Here is a 26001-nt window from a genome sequence, read left to right as displayed (position 1 = left end):
AGAACCCTCAGTTTGTTTTTCAGAGTCCATCGTCCCTTCTTTGTCCTTTTCCCTTTCTCTTTATAAACATTTTATTCAAGTACAACATAGGTCCTGAAAAATGAACAAGTTTGCTGCTTAATGAATTTTCTCAAAAGGACCACACCCACCTCGCCAGCACCCAGATCCAGAAAGACAACATGACGAGCCCTATTCCACCAGCTCCGTATTGGCCCCCTCCCACTCACACCCCCTCCTCCAAGGCAGGTCACTCTCCTGACTTCTAACAGCAAAAGGGAGTTTTTTGTTTTTTTAAGATTTATTTATTAGAGAGAGAGAATGCACGCACAAGTGGGGAGACAGGCAGAGGGAGAGGGAGAGAGAGGATCTCAAGCTGACTCCCAGCTGAGCGTGGAGCCCCCTCCAAGGCTCCATCTCCCGACCCTGAGATCATGATCTGAGCTGAAATCAAGACACACTTAAGCGACTGGACTAAGCCATCCAGGCGCCTCCAAAGGGTAGTTCCATATATATAAATTAACTCCAGCCAGTATGTACTCTGGCATTTGGCCTCTTTTCTCAACATTATGCTTATGAGATTCATACAAACTGTTTCACTGTATTTTGAAATTATCTTAGAATTTTGAGAAAAATTGTTCCTGGAGCCTCACATGGTAAAAACTTTACCTTAATATCACAATTTTTGGCCCGCAAGGGCTCCTCCGGAGTTCCATGGGCCGCCACGTAGGGAACCACTTCCCCACTTCCCTTCTGTCCGCCCACCTCCTCCGAGGCTGTGTCTGGGGCTGCGCAAGGCGTAGTCGGCCCGGGGAGGGCGATCACGTGACCGCGGTCGGCCCGCCAAGATGGCGGCGTCCTGCGTGGCCCTGCTGGCGGTGGCTGCATCGCTGCTGCTGCTGCTGCTGCTGGTCTCGTGGAAGCGCTGGCGGCAGGGGCGCGGGAAGTGGCACGTGATCATCGTGGTGTTGGGGGACGTGGGCCGCAGCCCCCGCATGCAGTACCACGCGCTGTCGTTTGTCAAGAGCGGCTTCTCTGTGACCCTTCTGGGCTTCTGCAGTAAGTGCCCGGGGGACTGGGAGGGAGGCTGCGCTCTCAGCCTTTAACCCGCGGCTTTGACCAGCCCAGGGGAGCTGGGGCGGGGACGTCCCTTTCCTCCCTCCTACCTCTGGCAGCTCTCTGAGATTGGACGCCCTCGGTAGTGGCCCAGACGGCCAGGTTTCTGCCCAGCCTTTGGTGGATGGGTCTGTAGGAACAGCCAGAGTTCATGGAGTGCCTGCCATATGTCAGGACTGTGCTAAATTAAGTGAACTCATTTCATAGTCTCACATAATCCTCCTAGTGAATGGAAAGACGGAGTGGAACCCAGGTGTGTGTGACTCCAGGGCAAGTGACGATGACCATACTTCCTGTGGCTGCCTTTGTCAGGCTGTGTCTCAGAGGACTTGTCTCCTCTCCATTCCACACCCTCAGTGCAGAAGTCTGCAGGCAGATGTTTCATTTGTGCTGCGTGTCCGGCTTTTACTCTCAGTGTGCAGAAGCAGGGGTGTCTGCTCCTTCATCTTCCTCCAGGATGACATCTTTAGAGGGTACCTCAACCGTGTATCAGGGAAAAGGAGGGAGTAGCACCGGTTGCCTTTGGCCCCTGTTTAGAACGTGTCATCAGAGGATAGAGTGGAGTGGAACTTCCTAGGGGTCTGCCTATGGTGGGATAATTCCACCAATCGGGGAGTCTAAATTATCTGGAGTGCCTACTATGTGCCAGACATTGTGTTAAGTAAATAAAGGTAGATAAGATTCAGGCCCTCCCTCTGTGGAGAGAATCTGGATAAGAAGTGTCCTCATGCTCTGTTCTGGCTATGGAGGAACAGAGAGAAAACTCTTATTTTCCAAAACATTCTTCACTATTCAGCCCAAGCTGGTGGATCATCTGACTTTATATTTCCCTGTCCACTGCATTAAAGGAGACATTCTTTTCAGACTCCAGACCCTATGATGAGCTCTTGCAGAACAACAGAATTCAGATTGTGAGTTTGACAGAACTTCAGAAACTTCCAGGTAGGATGCAGTGAACTGCAGATTCCTTTGAATCTGTGTGTGTGTTGGGCGGGTGCGGTGGGGATTTACACATTGCCAAGAATTCCTTTGGGAGTAACAGCTGTTTTTTGACTTGTAGTTGGGCCCTACATTTTCCAATATGGAGTCAAAGTTGTCTTTCAGTCCGTGCACTTGCTGTGGAAGTTGATATGCAGGGAGCCAGCAGCCTACATCTTTCTCCAGGTAAACATCAGCCTTGTGTTATTCTATGAGAACCACTGTTAAGTTTCCTTTACTTCCCAGCCTTTTAAAATGTGCAAATTGTGGGGCGCCTGGGTGGCTCAGTCGGTTGAGCGTCTGCCTTCAGCTTGTGTCATGATCTCAGGGTCCTGGGATCGAGCCCCACATGGGGCTCCCTGATCGGCAGGGAGCCTGCTTCTCCCTCTCCCTCTGCCTGCCACTCCCCCGCTTGTGCTTCTGTGTCAGATAAATAAAATCCTTGAAAAAAAATAAAATGTGCAAATTGGTGAATAAATTGCATATTTGTGTGAGTATAGACTTATGAAAACATGAGTAGGAGCTTATGGTATATGCCTTGTATTTATGGTACTCATTCATTCTGTTTTTTTATGTCATTAAAGAGAGTCTTATGCTGTACTTATTACTTACCTAAATGTCTGTATTAATTCATCCAATTTCTCGCAAGGTAAGAAGTAGGTTCTTGTATTACCTACATTTTAGAGATGAAGAACCTAGACCCAGAGAGATTCTGTAAATAGCCCATCGTCACATAGCTAGGAAATACTGGAGTTAGGATTTGAATCAGGTAGTCAGTCTGGTTCTGGAATTAGGCTCTCAGACTCTCCCATTTGCTGCTTTTTAACATATAAAAACATCTTCTCTTAATTAGCTGTACTGTATTACAATATATGATATACTCTAATGTATTCATTTCATTTTAACAGACGTTCAGATACTTCCAGATTTTTTACTTTTACAAATAGCACAGTAAAGAGCATCAGTGAACATATGTTTTTTGCAGTTTCTTCGTGGGGTAAATTTCTGTGCTTGATCAGAGTGCATGCACTTTTTAAACTCTCTCTTTTTTTTTTAAGTAGGCTTCATGGCCAACATGGGGCTTGAACTCAGGACCGTGAGATTAAGAGTCATATGCTCTGGGGCGCCTGGGTGGCTCAGTCAGTTAAGCATCTGACTTTTGCTCAGGTCATGATATTGGGGTCCTGGGATTGAGCCCCGTGTTGGGCTCCCTGCTCAGTGGGGGGTCTGCTTGTCCCTCTCCTGCCCCTCCCTCCCACTTGTGCGCATGCTCTCTCTTTCTGTCTCTCAGATAAATAATAAAATCTTAAAAAAAAAAAAAAAGATTCACATGCTCTATTGACTTCACTAGTCAGGTGCTCCAGAGTTCAAGCACTTTTAAAATGTTGTGGTGTGTTACTGGATAGTCCTAGAATAAGGTTGGGCCAATTTATCCCCCACCCAATGGGGATGCCTCTTCTCCCACGTCCTTACCACCACTAGCTATTGTTAGGTGTTTTAGAGTTCGCATTCCGATAGGTGAAAAATGTACCTCTTTGGCCATTTTTTATCTCCTTGATTATTGGTGGTCTTGGACTTTTCAGGTTGGCCAATTTTATTTCCTTTATGAGTTTTTATACTTTTTTTGGTGAGGAAGAGGGTCTTTCTTCTGCTTATTAATCACCAAGAGCTTTGTAAAGATAATTGACTCTTTGCCATGTATGTTGCAACTGTTTTCACTCAGTTTATTGTTGACTGTGGTCTGGGTTTCCTTCTCTTCATTCAAGTATCTCTTTCCCAGAACCCCCCGGGCCTGCCTGCCATTGCTGTCTGCTGGCTTGTGGGCTGCCTCTGTGGGAGCAAGCTCGTCATCGACTGGCACAACTATGGCTACTCCATTATGGGTCTAGTGCATGGCCCCAGCCACTGCCTTGTCGTGCTGGCCAAGTGGTGAGTGTCTGGGAAGAGGGTGCACACACCATCCCTGAGCTGGGTAGGAAGAAGGGCCAGTGCAGAGGCCTGGTGAAGCTGGTCCCCCGTGTGTTCAGTGGGGTAAGGGCAAGGCTGGGGAATTAGGCTGACTCTGGTTACAAGTGATAGAAACAGGCCTAGGGCAAGGAAGACGTTTGTTGGTCCCTGAAACTGCAAAGCCCAGAGACATGGCTGACTTTGAGCTCAAAAAGGTGTCGTCAGGACCCATTCTCACTTCTCTCCGCACTCTGTCCTGGAGGTGTTGCTTGTGCTGCGGAGCTCCCCTGGTGCTCATCCCCACCCTGACAGGCTCAGTGCGAGAAAGGGAGCCTCTCTCATTGGCTCGTGCTCATCTGCCAGGCTCTGACATCCCACTGTACCCCTATGTCTCAGTCTTAGGGGAAGTGTTCCACTGTCAGACCTGGGGTCCCAGGTGCACCCAGACCAGGTCCCCAAATAAAAACCGGGGGTGCTGTTGGAGGATGGGGACACAGGCCACAGTCTGCTGCAACCAGTGAGACAGGGAGAGGGAAGAAGGGCCTGTGGGAGCAGGTTGGATGCGGAGCAGGAAGAGTCGTGTTCTGAGCCCGAGCGGGCACCATCTGCCGCCTTCCCCCGATGGGTCATTCACTGAGGGTTCTAACAGCTGTGGCAGCAGCAGCAAGCGATCACTGAGTACTTGCTGCATGCCAGGCCAGGCCCTTTATCGCATTCAGTTTACGCTGCCCCTGGTGAGGATGTCCTGTGGTCACTCTCCTTCTCCAAGCCAGGAAACCGAGGTCGAGCACCATTTTGCTGCTTGCCACACAGCTGATAAGCGTGAGGACCACAATTCAGTCCCCGGCTGTCCAGCTCTCATGCTTTCTCTGCATCCTGAGTGAGGAGCAGGCTGTGTACCTGTACCACTCACACCAGTGGCATTCAGCAGCCTTGAGCGCTCCTTCCCCTTTCTCGTCCTCTTTCACTTCTGCCCTGGGATCAGGGCTCAGGTCTCCGTTGGGAGCGAATCTATTGCTAACACCTCTTTAATGTTTTTAAAATCATTCCTTGGTAACCCACAAGCCTCAGCCCCACAGCCTTTGCAGCAAGAGCACAGTGTGGCTAAGATACAATAAAGAGGCCTTTATTATATTTCTTCTCTTGGTGGCAAGAGCCTGGATTTTCCCTTTTGTAGAGATAAGGTTTCTAACTGTATTTACGCTGAAAAGCGATATGACTTAAAGAAAGGTGTAAAGGAAGTAGTAGTACAGATGGAACTAAGTGCAGACTCTGGGAAGGTGCCTCACCAGCAACTCGATTTGGGAGACCCCAGCTCTGTGCTCTTCTGTATCAGAAGGTGTCAAGTCGTGTGGGGTGGTGGCAGTGTAGTGTTGGGGCCCGGGGCTCCTGGCTGAATGGTGATATGTCTTTTCAGGTACGAGAAACTCTGCGGGCGCCTGTCCCACCTGAACTTGTGTGTGACCAACTCGATGCGGGAAGATCTGGCAGAGAACTGGGGCATCAAGTAGGGGCCTGGGGAGGCGAGGGGTCCCAGTATGGTTGGTCCCAGCTGCGGTCCCTGCTGTGTCATGTTGGCGAGGCGTCCAGAAATGCCCAGGGGTCTGGGAGATGGTTACCTGGGAAGCCAAGGGAGGAGGACACCAGTAGCCCATGTGGTTTTGGACTTAGAACATGTCTCTGTGCTTCCCCAAGTAATTCTGAAGCTTCTTATTGTCCTTGTCTGAGACTTGGATCCTCTGAATGCCCTTATTTTTTGGATCCCCCTGAATCTTTTATTCCTTAGGTCTTTCTCTGGCTCTCTCTAGAGCCCCCTGTGATCTCATTGCAGAGCCGTGACCGTCTATGACAAGCCAGCATCTTTCTTTAAAGAGACACCCTTGGACCTGCAACACCAGCTGTTCATGAAGCTGGGCCGCACCTACTCTGCATTTAAGGCCCGGTAGGTCTCCCATCTTCAGCCTTTATCTGCCTTCTCTTGTGCTTCCTGTGCTCCCGCCTCTCCCCCATATCCTCGCAGCTGTTCTGTCTCTCCCCTGGCTCCTCACTGCTGTCGTGGCCTCTCTCATCTTCTGGCTGCAGACCTGGGAATCCTCTAGTCCAGGGGTTGGCGAACCATGACCACAGGCCTGCCACCTGTTTTGGTAAATGAAGTTCTGTGGTACTGCAGCACACTCATCCGTTTGTGCATGGTCCATGGCTGCTTTTGTACGGCAACAGCAGAGCTGAGTGTTGGATGGTGGTTCTGACTTGGCCCGACCTTTGGGAGCCTGCAGGCCTCACTCCTCACTCTGGCAGGAGATGGCCATCCTGGGGCCCGAGGCCTTGCTCTGTGGCATCTCATGGGCTCTGTTTCTGTTCCTTCAGCTCAGAACCCCTGGACCCAGCAACAGAGAGGTCGGCCTTCACAGAGCAGGATGCTCAGAGCGGGGTGGTGACGCATCTTCGTGGGCGGCCAGCCCTGTTGGTCAGCAGCACCAGCTGGACAGGTCTCAGGACACTTCTGGGCGCTTGGGGCTTGTGTGAGCACCTGGCTGAGCCTGCGCCCCATGTGTATTTGACGACACTTGGGCCCAGATGAGAAAGGGGAGGGTCTTGAGCTGGGAGGGGAGGCATCTAGAAACCAGCCAATGACACTTAGGTCTCTTTTCTTACAGAGGATGAAGACTTCTCCATCTTGCTGGCAGCATTAGAAAGTAGGTGTGTGGCTGTGATCAGCAACTTGTCAGGGGCTGTTGAGCTGTGAGGTGCTCAGCTGGCCTTGCGTGGTGTCCTCTGCAGCATGTTCCTGCCCCCAGGGCCACTGAGTGGGTCAGCCTAAGGACATGGGTGGTGGAGGTGGCGGCTTTGCATCCCCGTTGGGTCAGTGAGTGACCAGGCCCTAGATCTGAAATGCCACCTCTGGGAGAGTGATCTTGTGGATGGGAGAGTCTCTCTCCCCGCCACCATCCCGTCCCCCAACCCCCACTCACCTGATTAGATAATAATTCTGGTTATCATTTAATTTTTTTAAACATAGAGTTTGAACAGCTGATCCTAGATGGAGAGAGCCTTCCTTCTCTGGTCTGTGTGATAACAGGTATTGCCAGGGATCTTCCATGTTCCCATATAAAATGGGGGCAGTTGGGGGCAGGGTGCAGAAGGCATCTGCCTGTATTGTGTGCCTTCCCCACACCAGGCGTGTGATGTTGGTTGTCTTGTCAATCCTGACCACAGCTCTCTGATGTAGGGTTTTCTGCACGGCTTGACAGAGGAGGAAACTGAGGCTCAGAGGGGCCTGATAGCAGGGTGTGGCTTCTAGTTGAATCTTGGATAGCATGGCCTCACAGATACTGAGTTTGTACATGTGTGCAGTGGTTTCCAGGCATCCTTTTTTTTTTTTTTAAATGAAAGAGCCCACTTTAAACTAAAGAGCTCAACATAAAATTGCTTCCAGAGTAGCCCAGTGCAGAGAGAGAGAAGCAGAGAGCTGTGGTTAGAGCCCCAGGCGAGCTGCCCCACCCTGTATACTCCCCTCCTCCTGGCCAGAGCTCCCAGGGGCAGCTAGGAGCCCACTGTACACACCGTGCCACCTGGGGCATCAGGCAAGACACAGGCCAGTCTGGCTGAGAAGTTGTATCCAGTTGGCACTCTGGTGCCTGCCCAGAGTTTATGCTGGCCACCTTCCCAGCCTGAGGCCCTCTGGATGCAGGTTGCTGGGGGCGGGGGGGCGGGGGGAGAGAAGGGCCATGGCCTCAGCGGTCAGGGTGCATTCCCCTGGGGTTCTGCAAGGGGCCAGATGGGGACCGGATCACAGCTGCAGAGTGTGGGCCTTCTGCTCACAGCTCTGCAGGGTTCTGAGAGGCTTGAGGCTGTGGGATGGAGCCAGAGATGGGCCCAGTGCAGTGACTCAGATTTTCTCTGCAAGGCAAAGGGCCTCTGAAAGAGTATTACAGCGGCCTCATCAGCCAGAAGTGTTTCCAGCACATCCAGGTCTGTACTCCGTGGCTGGAGGCTGAGGACTACCCTCTGCTTCTAGGTAAGGGCATCCAGCAGGGAGAGAGCTGGGGTTTAAAAGGGAATATTCTAGGATAGGGCAGGGACAGAGTTTTTCTGAAAAGGGCCAGATAGTAATGTTTTATCTGCTTCTATTGCATAGTCTTTGTTTTTATAATCCTTTACAAATTAAAAGCCATTCTTAGCTCCAGGGCCAAACACACACAGGCCTCAGGCTGGATTGGGCCCTGCTTAGGGACTGTGTGGGGCCAGGAGATGCCACCTGCCAGGAACCTGTCGGAGGAGCTCTTGGCTGAACTCCAGGAGACCAGGCTGCTTCCTGATGTGCCGGCTTCTCCTGCCTCCCGGGCCCCAGACCTGTGTATCAGGGTTCTGTCCTCTCAGCCTCTGAGCCCTCCATTCAGTCCTACTCTTCCATCTGGGTAGAAGGGCTGGGCCTGGCTTTGGGTTGGGGTTCCCTGTTCCCCAAGTCTGGCAGGACAATGGCTTGGGAGGTACAGAAATAAAGTGTTAAATAGCATCGACTCCCCTAGATCTCTCCATCTTCCTCCATCTTCCTCTCTCCGGAGGGGCGTGCTGGCGAATCTCTAAGGCCTCATCCTCCAGTGAGCAGTCTCGAGTGGAAAGCCTTGGGTTGGCAGGAATTTCCAGCCAGTATTTATGCGAAGTTGTTTATTTGGCTTTATTTTCACAGTGACAGCTGCTTTTCTCTTGGGTTTGCTATGGGTTTTTCCCCCTAATTATTGTGGTAAAACACCATTACAGTACAAATTTGCTATTTTAACTATTTTTCCATTTTTATTTTTATTTATTTATTTTTTAAAAGATTTTATTTGTTTATTTGACAGAGAGAGACAGAGCGAGAGAGGGAACACAAGCAAGGGGAGTAGGAGAGAGAGAAGCAGGCTCCCCGCTTAGCAGGGAGCCCGATGTGAGGCTCGATCCCAGGACCCTGGGATCATGACCTGAGCCGAAGGCAGATGCTTAACGACTGAGCCACCCAGGCGCCCCTATTTTTCCAATTTTAAGTATACATACAACTCAGTAGCATTAATTACACGCACAGTGTTGTACAATCGTAACCACTGTCTGTTTCTAAAATGCAGAAACTCTGAACCCCTGAAGCAATAGCCGCTACAGGTTCTTTTAAAATATAATGTGGTTAAGTAGACAAAGGGAGTCTGTTTGAATAAAACTATCCGTGACGGGCAGGTTGTTTTCAAACAGGGATGAGTGGCCAGGAGTGGTGGTTGGGGAGCTCTTCTGTGTGTCTGCCCTTCTCCAGGCTGCGTGGCCAACTCAGCCAGTTGTATGTGGGGCTGGGGGCTTTCCCTTCCCGATCCACAGTCCTTTCAGGATTTGTGTTCAAGGGGCATGGGCCAGCGCTCTGACTGCCCCCCTCGCCCTGACCCTGCAGGGTCGGCAGACCTGGGTGTGTGCCTGCACAAGTCCTCCAGCGGCCTGGACCTGCCCATGAAGGTGGTGGACATGTTCGGGTGCTGTCTGCCCGTGTGTGCCGTGAACTTCCGGTGGTAGGAGCAGAATCCGAATCTTCCCTGAGTTAGGTTCTCAAATCAGCTGTGGGGGTGGTGGGGGGTTGCCAGCGAGGTCAGAATTGCTCAAGGAATTCCCCCGGAAAATCGTGCAGCATTGCCAGGTGGTCCTCCAGAGTAGGGCCCATGGGGTTTCTGAGGGTGGGCTTCCACTTAGAGCTGATGTTGAATAAAAAATACGAGTCTTAAATACTCCACTTAGGCAGCCACTTACCCATACTCATGGATAGAGTGGTGGCTGGAATTGCCTGCACAGCTGACCTGGTTTTATTTCTCTGTCCCTTTTGTCTGGGCTCATATAGTTGGATTGGAATCAGTTAAATGAGTGTAATTCTCTCTCCACTGTTCTTGGCAAAGATGGGTGTTTGGAGAGGTTCTAGAAATAGTAGCCCCACCACTGGCTCAGGAGCCAGCCTCTGAATGGGAAATACAGGATGTTCGACCCTGAGCTCTGGGCACATTGGGATTAACTACCTGGTGACCCAGAAAAGTCACCCTTAATGTGCCAAGTCTCCATCCAGTGTGGTTGCCTTTTACCTTGTTTTTCTGCTGTGCAATTAAGAAAAAAATGGAGAGCCCATTGAGCACGTTCTCACGGAAAAGAACATGTAGCAGAAAAGGTCAAAGTGTGTGCTCATTGCACCTCCTTTTCAGAATCAGTTTGGATTTTTAATGTGTATCCATCCCTCCAGGCCTTTCTTTTCTTTTCAGATGCCAAATCTAAGAACAGACTTACTGCAAGCAGACTGACTGTGGGAGGGGTGGAGTGGGAGTCCGGGCGGGCACTGGGGGGTTTCTCCAGGCAGCTCTCAGGTCTGTGGTTCTCTCTGCAGCTTACACGAGCTCGTGAAACATGAGGAAAACGGCCTGGTCTTCGAGGACTCCGAGGAGCTGGCAGCTCAGCTGCAGGTAGCCACGTCTGTCCCCACGCCGGGGTGCTGAGTTCCGCCCCCTGATGCTTTGCTCCTGTGGCCGGGTGGGCCTGTGCTGGGTCTGGGTGAAAGTTGAGGCGGGGAGCAGTGGTCTCAGAGGCTGGGCCTCTGTGGGCTTGGTTTGTGTGGTGGGCCCTGACTGTCCTCTGGGTTTGTGGAGCTTACACCACACAGATGATGCTAGAGCTGGTGGACCCTGTGCACTGTCTAGGGAGCAAGTGACTGGTTCTGTGGGAGAGTGAGTGAAGGGAGCTTCGTGAAGCAGCCTTGCAAGGGGATGGGTGGGAGTCTTCAAAGGGTACTTACACTTATTATAAAAGATTGTGTTCATCATCATTCTTGGCAGTTGAGACCAGGGACAGCAAACTTTCTGGAAAGGCCCAGATAGAAAATGTTTTCAGCTTTGCCATAGTCTCTGTCAGAAGTACTCAACTCTGGGGCGCTTGGGAGGCTCAGTTGGTTGAGAATCTGCCTTCGGCTCGGGTCATGATCTCAGGGTCCTGGGATTGAGCCCCATGTCGGGCTCTCTGCTCCACGGGGAGTCTGCTTCTCCCTTTCACTCTCCCTCTGTGCTTTCTCTCAAATAAATAAGATCTTAAAAAAAAAAAAAAAGTACTCAACTCTGCTATAACATGAAAGTGGCCAGTCTATGAGTGAAGGGATGTGGCTGTGTTCCAATAAAACTGTACTTGCAAAGACAGGTGGAGGCCGAATTTGGCCCAAGGGCTTAGTTTGCAAACACATGATGTAGTTTAGCAAAGCTGGAAAGAACACAGACTGCCTAGTCCTAGCACGTGGGCTGAACAGTGGTGGGCAGAGGCTGAGGGTGGGTGCTCTTGGTGGACGGAACAGCGCAGCAGAAGCCAAGGGCTGCTGCAGGGTACGGTATGTGGATGGTATGGGTGGAAAACACTGCAGTCTGGCCGCACTGTCCAGTAGGAACAGAGTAGGAGATGGAGTGTGGCTGGGACGTGAGGGCTCTCCTCTGCCCCGTGAGGAACGGGCTTGCCGGGTCCGGCATATCGAGTTCAGAATGTGTTTGAGCCAAGCTTGCTGTGGAAGCTGGCCCAGAGCGGGAACTCTGTGGGCTCCAAGACACTGGTAGTGTTCTTGAAGTGCAGCGACAGAGGGTTTCAGTAGATCACTGGCCTGACTGCCGGTATTTGGAGGGGGACAGGAATCTAGGCTGCTGGGAAGGAGGAGGGACAGCTTTCGGGTGGGACCTGGGATAGGGGTGGGAAGCAGTGATGAGGTTAAGTTCTGGTCTTTATTCTTCTAGATGCTTTTCTCAAAGTTTCCTGATCCTGCTGGCAAACTAAACCAGTTCCGGAAGAACCTCCGGGAGTCAGAGCAGCTTCATTGGGATGAGAGCTGGAAGCATATGGTGCTGCCATTGGTTATGGACACGTGACCCCTTGAGCCAAAGACTGAGCGCTCCTGAGCTTGGCCCAGTTCCTCTTAGCCCTGGGCAAACGCTTTAGAACAGTGCCTCCCCGTGGACCGCAGCTGGAAGGACAGCTGTGGAATGATATTTTTTAATGACCTACAGTTTGTGGCCCAGGAAACTGGTTCAGCCTGGTTTCCTCCCCGGAGGCTCTGAATCTTAGACTCTTCTGAGCTGAGTGTTTCTTTCTCCCCACTATATTACTTTCTTGTTATTTGCGTGTGGTATCTTCAATATCTCTTTGACCTGCTTTTGTCTTACCGTGTCTGCCTTTCCCAGCATCTGCCCCATTGTGTCCCTACTATTTTCATTCCTGCCTTGAGGACAGGTCCTGCAGCCTGCTGTGTTGTAAGGTGTACAGTGGGCTTGGCTTCGTGAGGGATGTGGGTACAGGCTCGGGGGTGGGGTGGGGAAACATACTTGATACATGTTTTTATTTGCACAAATGAAACGCTTATTTGAGCCAAAATTTTCATTTATGATTTATAGAGATTTACTTAAGAACCAGAACTAGTGACAGAAAGGGTCACCCACTTGAATAGTTTATATTTTATTAGAACACAGTTTGCAGTTCCTGATTCTGAATTTAACATTCTTCAAGCATTCAGGTCCAGTGAAAATTTTATCAGCTTTGCTACATGAAAATTCTTTCCAGGATGGTGATTTAATTTTTATGTTAATCTTTAAAAGCGTTTGTAAACCTACAGCATTAGTTTCAAAATTGCCATGTCTGAGTGCTCTTCATAGGGAAACAGCTTCTGGTTGTGATGAGGCACTGCTTCCCATGGGATCCCAGCCTGGCCTGGAAATACAACATATGTGTCTCAGGATGGTAGGGTTTGGGGACACGACAGCACCCTATATGGTGTGGGGCTGCAGGACAGGCTGGAGGGTATATACAGACCACAGACTTTTGGCCCCATCCACACACCTAGAATCAGCCTTCAGGGATGGGACCAAGAATTGAGTTTTTAAATGGCCCATGGCAGCCAGGTTTGCTGCCCTGCCTTCTGGGCCCTGGAAGGTCACAGACCTGTCTGGGTTTCCTGACTACTCAGCCTGGCGCCTCTTAGCAAAGGCTGGACATACATCAGAAGGGCTTACATCCTTTTCATAAGCACAGCTGTCTGAAGAGCCCTTGGCAAGGATCATTTTGTTACCAGTTTTTTATGAATGAAAATAATTATAAAAATGAAATATTAAAAGTATTGAAGTGTTGGGGTTCTTGGCTGGCTCATTCAGTGGAACATGCAACTCTTGATCTTGGATTCATGAGTTCAAGTCCCACACTGGGCCTAGAGCTTACTTAAAAATATACACACGTGTGTGTGTATGTGTGTCTATAATCCTGCCACCAAGTACAACTGTTAATTGGTTATGTTCTTTCAGATTTTTCCCTATATGCATGTTAACATGAAGATGATTATTTTTAAAAATACAAATGGGCTTGGGGTGCCTGGGTAGCTCAGTTGGCTAAGCATCCATCTGTTGATTTCAGCTCAGGTCATGATCTCACGGTTGTGAGATCGAGCCCCATGTTGGGCTCCCCAGGGCACGAAGTCTGCTTAAGATTCTCCCTCTCAAAAAAAAAAAAAAAAAAGGATTCTCCCTCTCTCTAAAAAAAATTAAATAAATAAAAATGGGCTTATATATATATATATATGTGGTGTTTGGTACTTTGCTTTCTTAAACTACAGTGTATTTTTCATATAGTATCTGAAAGAGGACTTCATTCTTTTTGAAAGCTATAGGGCACTCTGTCCATGGGACACGGGCACATGTAGGGGGTGTCTGCCTGCAGAGGCGACTGTCGGTGGGGCTGTGCTTGGCGGCGGGGGGGGTGGGTTGGGGCAAACATGGTCCTGCACTGCGGCCAGGCTGTGTGTGGAAAGCCCTGATTGGGCCTGGCGCATGGCGGGCACTGCAGGATAGTGGCCAGTGGTTGTGGGGTGGGAGAGTGGAGGGCGGGTGTTGGCTGCCTGGCTCCACTCTGGAGCCCGAGGTTTCCATGGGTGAGACTGGAGGATGACAGCATACCCGTCCCTGGTGCTAGAGGGGCTGACATGTCAGGTCTGAGGACAGTGCCCGGCCACAGCAGTGCCAGTTTGGGGTGTAAATGGCAGAGCCCCCCCTGCCCGCAAAGTCCTCCCTGCTTTTCTTCCATTTACTGGGTGCTTAATACAGTGATAGCAACAGCTACCATGTTCCCAAGTGCTCCCTGCACGCCAGTCCCTGGGTCACGTCCCAGGTGGGTATTTCCGCCGTAAAGATGAAGATGGGGAGGTGAATGGCGGCCCAGCTTCACCAGCGCAGGTGGGATCTGCTCCAGAGCCTGCACCCCACTACTGTGTGGCCAGAACTCATCTACCCTGACACCCACTGGCATCCACCATCCTCTCCTCTCCGTTCTACAGACCAGGAAACAGGCCTAAAGGCCCTCAAAACCTGCTCTAAACACACAGTAGGGCTGCTGGTCTCTGACCTCTAGGAACTGCTGCATAAACTGCCTCTTCCCCTTCAGAGCACAGCTCCCCGGCCCGGCCTCCTCCACTGACCACCCAAGGGTGGGGTAGTGGGTCGAGGACCCAGCACGTCGTGTGTTCTGGTTTGTTTCAGGGCCCCACTCTTTTGCGTTGCTGATTTCTGCCTCACTGGAGTCCTGTGTGGGGCCCAGGTAGCCTCGCAGAGATAGCAGCCCCTCCCGGGCCCATGGCTCACCTAGCTCGCTGGTGAACAGCCAGCAGGTCTCCGGGCTGCGGACGGTGAAGGCAATGTAGGTGTCAGGAGCCTGCTGGTCCTTCAGGCAAGCAGAGAGCCTCTGCAGGACTCTGACCAGGGAGATGACAGTTTCTGGGCAATACAGCACATCTGCAATTAAAAATCTCAGGTTACCGAAAGGGGCTCACTCCAGGATTCAGGATCCAGAAAAGAGGGTGCCTGGTTGTACTGACCTCAGCAGCAGGGCTGGGGCCTGGAAACCAGCAGTTTTATTAGAATCATGCCATTGGACACAAAGAAGATGATGTGGTTAAAAAGGAAAACTTATGAGAGAAAAAAAAGCTGCTGAAAGACCCTGCAAGAAATGGAAGATATCCAGGACTCACTGGTGTTCCTTTAACAAAAAATCGATTCTTTGCCTATGGTCTATTTAGAAGATGCTTAATGAAATAAACCCCAACCAGCTCTCTGTCTCAGAGTCCTTGCTTCCAGGGGCCTGCTGTTCTGTTAGCTGCACTGGGGGGCAGGGGGAACAAACTTGCTCCCTGTCAGCATGCTTACATGGGAGGGTGCTGCTCAGGCTCTGTGTTCCAGCTACTGTGGGCCTGTGGGTCTCAGGGCTGCAGTCCAGGATCAGGGGCACAGCACTGTCAGCCGGACAGGGGACTGGGTGAGCTTGGTGGAGGACTCTGCCTTGCACCCGAAGTGGCTAGTCCCCTCCCTCCCTCTTTCATTCCCTCAGAGATGAGATGTGGGGCTCATATCTGAAAGACATGGGGGCATGGACCTAGGATAGAGACATGCAGGCAGAGCCCTTGGGGTCAGATGTGCAAACATCAGACAACAGAGCAATGTGCAGAGATAGAAGCAAATGCTCACAGGGGTGGGGGCACTCAGAGCTTATTTCCTGACTCGGACACCACTGTGGTTTGACCCTAGGTCTGGCCCAGGGCTGGGTGTCTGTGATATGCTTAGGAATCAGACATGGTCCTGGGAGAATCATGCTTGTCCCTCGCAGCCCTGAAAAGATAGGGCTGCTAGGGCCATTTCGGCCCCACATTGGAAGACTGGGTGGTGGTGGAGGTGGGGCTAGAGTTCAGCTCCCTTGCTTCACGGCGCCGCTGTGGCCATTTCATTCAGGTTCTAGAGAGGGACATAAAAATCTCTCTACTCAGCTGCAGCCTGGCTAATAGGTTAGACGGCTTTGGTGCCGTGGGGCCTGTTCTCTCCATCTCAGGCTTTGCTGAGAAAAGCTGGGTTCATTTATCTGATGGAACCATTTTAATAGGAGTACATGTGGCCACTGTGTCCAACGGGAGGCTGTGGCTTTAGGGCATCCAAGAGACATGCCCCTGTGGTTTGATGTCACCCTGAAGGCCCACAACGGCCCTTCTACAAGTCTCATCATTCCTCTCCCAGCAGGGTGCACTGTCCCCTTCCCAGAGCTGAGAGATGGGAGGAGTCACTCTAGTTGCCCTGGGGCGGGGCGGGGCGGGGGACAGTACCTGCTGCTATGATTACGTCCGGCCGGAAGGCAGCCAGCTCAGGGGCCGTCACAACATCCCAGTCCAGCTGGGCCACTGTCACCCTGGGGCTCTCTGCGTCGTGGGCATTATGTCCTGGGTGCCTTTCAGGGGCAGTGGTGTCTGGTTCCAATGAGAGGCCATTGAGAAGGATGTTTCCTCGGAGCTGCTCAAGAACACAGCTGTGACAGTCGCTGAAGACGTACGTGCTGGGACAGCATGTCTTGCAAATGGCCAGGCCTGTGAGGCCAGCTCCACTGCCGAGCTCTAAGACAGTCCTGGGTGGGAGAAGGGGGCCTGTGTCTGAGACCATGCTGGGGAAAACCGGCTTCCCTGCCCTGCCCTGCACCCCGAGGTCACCTGTGAGCAAAGGCGGCCGGGTTCTCTATGGCCCATTCAGCGAGGTAGAGTGCAGCGTCCCACGTGACCAGGCCGGTGGTGCCATGGGAAATGATGGCTGTGCTCTCAGAGAGCGTGACTGAGTCTCCAGAAGGCTGGGCCGAGACAGGGAGAGAATTAATCCCGCTACCAGGAGACAAGGAGCTGATTTTAAAAAGAAAAACATCACAACAGGTGGATGGCTAGATAAGACCGTGGAACATCCTCCCACAGAATGCTACACGACAATGGAAAGGAGCAGGTTATCATTGTACACGCCACCTGGATGGGTCTCGAGGGTGTTAACGCTGCACAAAGAAAGCCAATCTCAGAAGGCCACACATTGTGTGATTCCATCCATCTGACCTTCTCAAAAGGACAGGACTGTGGAGAGGGAGAACAGGTCAGTGGCTGCCCAGGGTGGGGTTGGCAGGGGCCCGGGGACACGGGAGGCCCGAGGGAGGTCTTTGTGGTAACGGAATAGGTCAGTATCTTGATTGTGGTGGTGCCCACATGGGCCTGCACGTGTGATAAATGAGGTACACCTACGCAGGCTCGGTGTGTACACTCGTGCCCCGGTTGTAATGCTGTACAAGTTAGGTCCCATGTTTCCAGTGGGGAATCTGGAGAAAGGGCACCTCTCTGTACTGTTTTTGCAATTTCTGTGAATCTGTAATTATTAACTACAACAAAAAGTCACAACTCCCTAGCATCATGAGCTATATGTGGAAAGTCTCAGTGTGTGGGGCCTTCCTCAATTTGACCTGACATTTGGGGCTTGGGAATTCTCTGGTCTTTGAACTTTCCTATCGCCCTCAAAGCAGGTGGTTTGCTGGCAAGGGCTTCATGGAATATGCAGTCCTGAAATGTGTTCTCCAAAGCGGGGCTTCTGAGCATGGCACCTCCAACATGCCGTCACCCGGGGGTGGTTTCTGGCTATCTCTGAGCTCACAAAACTCATATAGGAGACTCCGGTGTCTGGAGTACTGTGAGCAGTCATTTGTTCATTCACTCATCCACACATTTTTCCTGAGCATCTACTACGGTCCTGGGGACTCAGATGTTACAGGATGAAGTCATTCCCTGTTCTTATGGAACTTCCATGCCAATGGGGGATAAAACCATAATAAAGTAATTTCTCAGTTTTTCAGGGCTATGAAGAAAATAAAAAGGCTACATGATAATGGAGACTAGGAGGTCTATTTCAGATAGATTGGTCAGAGACAGCCTCTTTGATGTGTCATGTGACCTGGGATGTGAGTATAAAGGAGAAGTGAGACATGCGAGGTTCTAGGAGGAGAGCATTCCAGGCAGAGCAGGTGCAAAGGCCCTGAGGCAACATTTCAGTTGGTGAGTTCAAGGAAGGCAAAGAATGCCAGGGATCTGGAGCCAGGGAGAGCAGGAGGAACGAGATGAGAAGGAAGGCTGGGGCAGAGCACGCAAGGCATGGCAGGCCACATGAGAAACTAGGATTTGAGTCTGAGTATGAAGGGTAGCCACTGGAAGGTTCTGGGTGGTCAAGTGACATGCTCTGATTTACCTCTCAAATCAAGGGGAGCACTCTGGGGGTTCTGGGAGTGTGGTTTTGAATCTTCCTGAATCCCCACATACAAACAGACAGAGTAGTGAGATATGGACAACATTCAACAAAACTAAGTGAAGCCAAAATATCAACAAGTGGGGGCAAACCACCAATAGACACAAGACTTGTGTGCTCCATGTGTCTGTGTCATAGGGCACATGACAGGCCTGAGGACAGAAGCCCAGTAGCCGAGTGTTCACTGGAAATGCAGGTACCAGCTGTGAACCACGGCCCACGGAGGAGAGAACTTGCTGCTCTAGTCATCGGGGGTGTGAGGGACCAGGAGTGAGGCCTAATGGCAACTAGAAACATTCAGAAATGCTCTTCTGTAACACCCATCCATGAAGTATTTACTGAGGACTGAGCACCAGGTCTCTACTATGCAATTATGTGCATCACCTGACTTAACCCCCAGCCACCCCATAAAAGAGGCACTATAATGTACTGAAATGCTTGGTTTACTGAAGGGGAAACCAAAGCTCAGGGTGGTTAACTGACCTCCTCTAAGACCTCAGAGCTGATGGGTCAGGATGTGCACCCACTTGAGGCTGACTGGAGTCTGAGTTTCAACTCTATGTGCAGTGGTGAATGTCTGGATTGTGTGGGGGCGGTGCCCATCTCCTACCAGCAGATAGCTCCGGTGGCACTGGGTGGGCTCCTCAGCCATCAGGACCTCTGCCAACGCCTCGTACAGCTCGTCCAAAGGCTCCGTGTGGACAGCCTCATGCTGGGGGTGGGCAGAGCAAAAGCTTCAGCCAAGACATTTAAGGTGACCCTCATGAACCAAACAAAGGTTCCATGTGTTCACTTTTACTCTGACTTGTTAAAAAGGCTGGAGGATTTTTACCTAGATAGGAGATTTGGGATGGATTGACTTAATACAAGCCACCTGGCATACAAAAAATTCATTTGGTAGGGAAGCTGGAGGGTATCTCAGGTCTAGAAAGGGCAAGGGCGAGGTATAGTCTAGGGCAGCAGAAATGGGACTGCATGAACTGCCATGTGACGGTGACAGAGAGCTTTGCCCTTCCATCATGATGCTGTGAATGCTCACTTTTAAGTGAGCCCGGGCAAAAGCCACAAGGATGGGCACTCTACATGGTATGGTTGGCTTCATCAATGGGCAAGCCTCTGTCGTGCCCCTCACAGGGGCAGCAGCAGGGCGGCCATGCTTCTGGTGGTTCTGGGGAGACCTGCGGGCCACGACTAGATGCACATGTTGGGGAGAATCAGGTGGGGAGGCAACAGAGAAGCCAGGAATGTTTCACATGCTAAGCTTGGGTGAGACATGGCCCGTGCATTCAGTGGCCGAACACAGCAGGTCTGATGCCGATCACTAAGGAATCACCTCTCTGAGGTCCAGCCTAATGTGAAACCCAGCAAGTTTTTTTTTTTTACCCTTTTTTTTTATGTTACGTTAATCACCATACATCATTAGTTTTTGATGTAGTGTTCCATGATTCATTGTTTGCATAGAACACCCAGTGCTCCATGCAGAACGTGCCCTCCTCAATACGCATCACCAGGCTAACCCATCCTCCCACCCCCCTCCCCTCTAGAACCCTGTTTGTTTTTCAGAGTCCATTAAAAAAAAAAAAGAAGAAGAAAAAGAAGATAGCGGGGTGGGGGAAGAATGAAGAGTGGGTTCATTTTTAAAATACATCCTGTATCAGTCAGGAAGAGTCCACATCAGATAGCTCATTAGGGAGAAGAGGGTAAAGGGAGGTAGTTACAAGGTATTGGAAGACCTAAAACATCCAATAGAGGGCAGTGTGGCAATCCGAGATCAGCAACAGCAGAAGTGGGCTGGCCGGCTAGGGGAGAAAGGTGGGGGGTGGGGTGGGGGTGGAACTGGGACCACAGAGGAAATGCAGCTGCTGCTGGAGACCTCTTGTAGCACAGAGGGAGAGATACCCTGGACTCTCTTCCTCCTGCCCCCTCATAGCCTCTGACTGGTCAAACCCAGCTGGGAACAGTTATACAGGGAGGCCCCTGACATATTGGGGTTTGCAGAACAGGCAAAGGGCATGGGACAAATCCGAGCTCCAACAGGCAAAGCCAGGCACAGTCCACTTTCAGAGAGCCAGCCAAGTCCCAGGTGCTGTCTGGCTACCAGACAGCGCCCATTACTGACCTTTCTGATGAGCTCCGAGAGAAAGCACCGGGCATACTTCACTGATGGCGGATGCTTCACACACAGAGGATGTTTCACAGTCTGTGACAAAGGACGCAATGTGAGTTGCTGGAGAGACCCCGCCGTCAGTCTCCCATGAGCTTCAAGTGAATGCAGCACAACCCCCATTACTTGATCCCTCAGAAAAGATGTGTATAGACACAAGGGTTCTGGGTTCAGGTGACCCTCATGCATCTGAAACAGTAAGTCTTAAGATACAATTCCTTTCCTAAAAAATTTCTCCACTATGGTGGCACAGGCTGACAGAACATTCTGGGTAGAATATGGAGCACACGGACCCAAGCTAACACCCTGCTACAGACTGAATGTTTGTGTCCCCCCCGTTCATATGTTGAAGTCTAAAACCCAAAGTGATGGTATTAGAAGGCAGGGCCTTTGGGAGTGATTAGGTCATGAAGGTGAAGCTCCCATGAATGGGATTAGTGCCCTAAGAGACCCCAGAGGGCTCCCTCGGCCGTGCCACAGTGAGGACACAGCTGTCTATGAATCAAGAAGTGGGCCCCCACCAGACACCAAATTTTTGGGAACCTTGATCTTGGCCTTCCCAGCCTCTAGAACTGTGAGAAATAAATTGCTGTTGTTTACAAGTCACCCAGTCAATGGCATTTTGTTATAGCAGCTAGAAAGGGCTATGTCACCCGTTCCCAGGGCAGGCAGCATGAACTAGTCTTTAGTGGGGACAATTGTGGGACTGTCCGGCTCTGTGGAAAAGGTGAGAGCCCAAATAGTGGGAACAGGCAGACTGGACACTTGCTCTCCTGGAGCTCACATGCCAGGCTGAGGAAGAGTGCTAGGATGGCTGGGACAGAGGAAGATGGGGACTCTGCCTGGGATGTGGTGGAGGGGAAGGTGGCTCTCAGGGGTGACCCTTCAGCTGATGTCTAGAGAAGCAAAGAGCACGGGGAGTGGGTTCCAGGCAGAGGGGATAGTTTGTGGAGGCTCTGAAGCAGGCATGGCCTGGCATTTTGGGAGGGAGGGCAAGGCAACAGGGGCAGTGAGAGTAGGGGCCAGGTCATGTGGAGGGACATGATTTTTTTACTCAAGGGCAACAAAATACCCACACAACCCTTCAGGGGCTTTCTAGTTGGCTGGTGTTAGGTTTTAGCGTCAGGATGAAAATCAGAGTGGGCTGCTGCACAAGGACCTCAGAATCTCTGAGCTCACAGTCGTAAACGACTGGGATGCCCTGCAAGCCTCCACTAGCCATGGCTGAATCTTTCCTACATGGTGGTCAGACAATCTTGGTTCACCCTCCACACAGGAATTCTTAACCTAGGCTTCTTGGATGGGCTTGGTGGTTGGAGGGCTGTCTATAACTCCCTTGAATTTATATACAAAATGTATTTTTCTGGTCCTCCTTTTTATGGGGGTGGGGTGAGAACAGGAGAGTCTACAGCTTTGGGTTTTCAGAAGGGTTCACGATCCTCAAGAGGGTTCATAGCCAGGATGCAGTGTGATTTCCACTTGATCCACATGGCAGGGTCAGGGTGGGGCAAGGCCAGGCAGAGTGGTGGTCTTACCTCCACCCTTGCTCAGATGTACCTTAGAATTCAAACCCTACCTCAGAAAAGCAGGCATATCTACATCTAGAAGAGACACGAGTGGGGCGCCTGGGTGGCTCAGTTGGTTAAGCGACTGCCGTTGGCTCAGGTCATGATCCCGGAGTCCCGGGATCGAGTCCCACGTCGGGCTCCCTGCTCAGCAGGGAGTCTGCCTCTCTCTCTGACCCTCCCCCCTCTCATGCTATCTCATTCTCTCTCTCAAATAAATAAAATCTTTAAAAAAAAAAAGAAGAGACACAAGTGGGCAAGACTTGCCTCCTTATTTTTTCCTTAAATGTAAATGTAAAGAAGAAAATCTTTGAGCAGCTACCAAATGCTAGAAGATGTTCCCATAGCTGTCATCTTGGTTTTCATTGTGGATAGTTTCAAAGACATCTCCCAGATTCCCTCCTCTCATGCAGATTTTTGTATATTCTAATGTCGTCATCTAAGAAAACAGAGCCAGAGCTGCCTGAGGTGCTGCTACCCAAATGCAGTGTCTTCCTTTTTAAAGGATACAAGTGCGCCCACTGTGTTTCTGTCATGTCTTCATGGGTGAGTCAGGAGGCTGGTGACGCGACCCAGTGATTCTGATTCTTACCTTCTGCAAAATATTCAGCAGCAGCTCAGGACCTGATGAGACCCTTAATTTCTCTTCTAGGCTCTATTCAGAGAGAGAGCGGAGGGGAGAGAGAGAGAGAAATCTCAAGGGCATTTTCACAGGAACATTAAACATGCAATAGGACATGTTAGCAAAGTGCTAAGTGATCTCTCCCCAGGGACCTGGGGCCAAGTGGAAGGGGAAGCCACAGGCTGGCTGAAACCCTGAACTTGAGAAGTCCTGGGTTACACACCTGGATGAGTCAAAGAAAGAACATCAGAAGACAGACTCTTGGTTTGTGTTAGCCCTGGCTGCTTAGGCTCACCTGGGTCACAGAGCAGCTCCGTAGCTGAAATGGCCAACCAGGAATTACAGGAGGAGCCATGACACTGACACCTGATGGGCTCACCTTGGACTTGACATCTTTAAAATGGACATACAGGCCAGGCCAGATTATGCTGTCTTCTCGGACAGAGAACTCCAGGCCAGCAGTGAGGTCAGGCTCTAGAAGTAGGCAGACTGGCCCTGGCTGGTGTGTGATATCAGGCAAATCACTTCATTTCTCCAGAGTGAGTTAGGCTCTAAAAGGCCTATAAACCCTGGCCCTTGCCCCTCTCTCTGACCTTATCTGCCACCACTCCTGGCCTCCTTGCCATTCCTCAATTGCAGCAGCCTGTTCTCACTGGCAGGGCCTTCCCACAGCTGGCTGCTTTACTGTTCAGGTTCTGGCTCAAATGTCACCTCTTGGGGGAGGCCTTCCTGACTCCCCTACTTTGATGATACATTTCCCTGTTTTATTGACTTTACGGCCACTGTCATCTCCTGGTGTTTTCTTGCTTATTCATTTACCTGTTTATCCTCTGGCTCTCCCATCCAAGCAGGGCCTCATCTGTAATGTGTACTGCTGATTCCTGGCACATGGCTCATGGAAGGTATTCAGTAAATATTTGGTGATGGAATAAAAATACTAGCTAACACCTACCTCACTTACCACGAGCTAGACACTGCCTCAGGTGCTTCAATCTCCTGTGATTCTGACACCAGCACCATCACTGTATTCCCCATCTAATAAGAAAACTAAGGTATAGGAGAGATGTAGTCACTTGCCCAAGGTCAACACGGCTTGTATGGGGGTTGGCCAGGATTCAAAACAGGCAGGCTGGATCCCAGGCCTGAGCTCCCCCCTGCTACACTCTACTTCTTTACTAATCAAGCAATCTTTCTGGTCAAATGTGAATGGTACTAATAGTACCCCCTGCATGACTGTTGTAGGCCAGTCTAAGTAAGCATTTATCATGGGCCTGGTACAGAGTAAGCACTCATTTCATGTGAATAATTATAGTCGATATTGAATTGGGACCCACTGATGCTATTATGAAGGTTTACATTTTGGGTTAAAAAATTACATATTCCTTTCTGACTGGAAAGATCTCTCAGAATGCTAAATGGGTTAGGTCAATGAGACACAAATGACTAACCACCACCCCTTAAGATGGGGCAGACTTGGGGGGAGGAGTATGTACCCAATCTGAGTCATCCCAATGAGCTCACTGCACATGAATTACGAAGGAGGCAGCATCATTAGAGCCCCTGCATTGGCAGAAGGAAGCTGCTGCCATGGTCATTTGCCTGTGCAGGTCTCCAGGGCAGGGGAGGTGAGACTTCTTTCCTCTCTCTTCTGGCCTGTTTTGTACCTCCCTGTCTCTTCCATCACAGGCATAAGGGCCTCAAACTGCCTCTGAGACGATTTTGTCCAATGCTGACGGTACAGATGAGAACACCGAGGCCTGGCCGGGGAGGGAGGTGTGGGCGTCTGTGACTTGGTCACTGCGCTCACTGCAATTGGTCTCCCGGTGTCCTGAGGACGTTGACTGTTTAAATGGGCAGCAGCAATGGCTAGAATGACAACTAGCTAAACAAAAAAAGTAATGAAATTTATCGTGAATTGTCCCTGACCTAACTCCGAGTGACAAAGGGAGTTAGGAGGAAACGCCGCATTCCTTGAATTCGTGGACTCTGTGTGCAGAGGCAGTCGAGGGCGGGAAGAGACAGGGGAGGAGGGAGCAGAAGGCCTAGTGCAGGCTGGGCTCCCCAAGCGCGCGCAGGTGTGCCCCCCGCTGCCCGCCGCCAGCCCGCGCGGCCCCCCGCAGAGCCCGGGGAACATGGACCCGACGCGCGGCCCGTTCATGCGAGGGAGCCGAAAATATCACGTGGCAGGGGGGAAGGGGTCGGGCGCCGGAGCCCGCCCCGCCCCCACCCCGCCACAGCCGCCCCTCGCCCGCCCTACCTCCCGCCTGCCCTCCGCGCGCCCCACCGCCCACCTGCCAGGGGAAAGAACGCAGTGTGCGCGCCGCCAGGAAGCGGCGCTCGAAACTCGGCAGCAGGCTCTCAGCTTCCGCGCTCTCCTCTGGCGCCATGGCGGGGCGGGGCGGGGCGGGGCCGCAGCGTTGCCCGGGAGACGGGGCGGCAGAGGGGCGGGGCTAAGGCCGTGAGCGGAGGAGGGGGAGGTGGGTTGGGGGCGGGGCAAGGTACGGCTGGGCGTGTGGGAGGCGGGGGCAGGGTTGGCTTGGGGCGGAGCCTGAGGCTTGAGGGCGGAGTCAGGGCTTTGGCGCCAAGAGAGGGCAGGCGGGAGGCGCCGGCTCTCTGGTGGCTTCCAGTCAGGCGAAGGGCAGGTTAATCGTTCTCTCTGTTCTCGCGCTTTCACAAGGGTCTTTTTGGCGGGGACTGAGTGGACGGACGCGTCGCCCCCTCCCTGTTGCGCTCCTGGGAGCGAAGGAACCTGACTGCCCTCACGCTCCAAGGCTGTGTCCTCAGGCGGGGAGTTGGGGGCCGCAGGCCTTCGCCGCCCCTTCAAGTCAAGGTGCGGGTTCGCCGCTCCGGGTGGTTGGGTAGGTGGCGCGGTTAATGGGAGAGGGAACGTAGGTTCTCAGACCTGACCCACCAGGGCGCCACACGATGAGTGCAGGGCTGTGAGGTGCGCCCTCCCGCCAGAATTTTAAACGTTCCCCTGGAGGCCGTGGTGGGGTTTAGTCCCCTCTGCGGTCCGCGTGCTCTCCACAGCGCGGTGACCTGTCTGGGCGGCGACCTCAATACGGGGAGCCATGCGCCGAGGTGCGCTCCAGAGCGGGGAGGGGGCGAGGAGCTTGGCAGGGTCAGCCTGAGGTCACGTCCTCTCCATGACCTCAGCACGAGGCAGGACCCCCCACTCCTCCGTCCTCCGGGTCTGCCCCTAACCCATCCAGTCTTGCCTTCACCAGACACTTATTAAGCACCTACTGCGTGCCCAGTGCTGTCAGGGCATGCAACTGTGAGGGAAACCAGGAGTGGCCCCTGAGGGTCAGGGGCTCGCGCGGCAGAGTAGGCACAGAACTAATTATCAGACAAATATGTGTAGACGTACATGGCAATACCTGCAGTGCAGGTGAACTGCCGGAACTAAGGAAGACTTACAGTAGAAGTTTGACCTTGTAGGGAAAGGAATGTGAGAGTAAGAGGGCTGCT

General features: G+C 51.8%; 2 protein-coding genes across 5 annotated transcripts; one reads left to right on the top strand and one right to left on the bottom strand.

Annotated features, from left to right (window-relative positions):
* Positions 1 to 810: 810 nt before the first annotated feature.
* ALG1 (ALG1 chitobiosyldiphosphodolichol beta-mannosyltransferase) lies at positions 811 to 13623 on the top strand. The gene is made up of 13 exons (XM_006747492.3): positions 811 to 1056; positions 1978 to 2055; positions 2174 to 2277; positions 3872 to 4020; positions 5456 to 5545; positions 5870 to 5980; positions 6406 to 6527; positions 6696 to 6734; positions 7058 to 7117; positions 7946 to 8056; positions 9452 to 9566; positions 10421 to 10496; positions 11799 to 13623. The coding sequence occupies exons 1-13, from the start codon at positions 846 to 848 to the stop codon at positions 11928 to 11930; spliced, it is 1398 nt and encodes a 465-aa protein (XP_006747555.1). The 5' UTR covers positions 811 to 845; the 3' UTR covers positions 11931 to 13623.
* Positions 10447 to 24930, bottom strand: EEF2KMT (eukaryotic elongation factor 2 lysine methyltransferase). Of its 4 annotated transcripts, none has more exons than XM_081820098.1 (10): positions 24822 to 24930; positions 22501 to 22563; positions 20299 to 20379; positions 18790 to 18891; positions 16865 to 16966; positions 16565 to 16698; positions 16187 to 16482; positions 14682 to 14831; positions 10826 to 10889; positions 10447 to 10580 (listed from the first exon to the last, which is right to left on the bottom strand). In XM_081820098.1, the coding sequence occupies exons 1-9, from the start codon at positions 24915 to 24917 to the stop codon at positions 10831 to 10833; spliced, it is 1083 nt and encodes a 360-aa protein (XP_081676224.1). In that variant the 5' UTR covers positions 24918 to 24930; the 3' UTR covers positions 10447 to 10580; positions 10826 to 10830. The 4 variants fall into 4 exon arrangements, with proteins under 4 accessions (XP_081676224.1, XP_081676225.1, XP_081676223.1 ...); XM_081820099.1 differs by lacking the exons at positions 10447 to 10580; positions 10826 to 10889 and adding exons at positions 12498 to 12765; positions 23350 to 23411 and having other exon boundaries at positions 24815 to 24917; XM_081820097.1 differs by lacking the exons at positions 10447 to 10580; positions 10826 to 10889 and adding an exon at positions 12498 to 12765.
* Between the last annotated feature and the right edge of the window lie 1071 nt (positions 24931 to 26001).

This window comes from Leptonychotes weddellii, chromosome 5 (assembly GCF_054177405.1).
Source record: "Leptonychotes weddellii isolate Sample4059 chromosome 5, ASM5417740v2, whole genome shotgun sequence".
Classification (NCBI taxonomy): domain Eukaryota; kingdom Metazoa; phylum Chordata; class Mammalia; order Carnivora; family Phocidae; genus Leptonychotes; species Leptonychotes weddellii.
The sequence above is the reverse complement of the archived record's forward strand: the minus strand, read 5'-3'. Positions and strand labels throughout refer to the sequence as shown.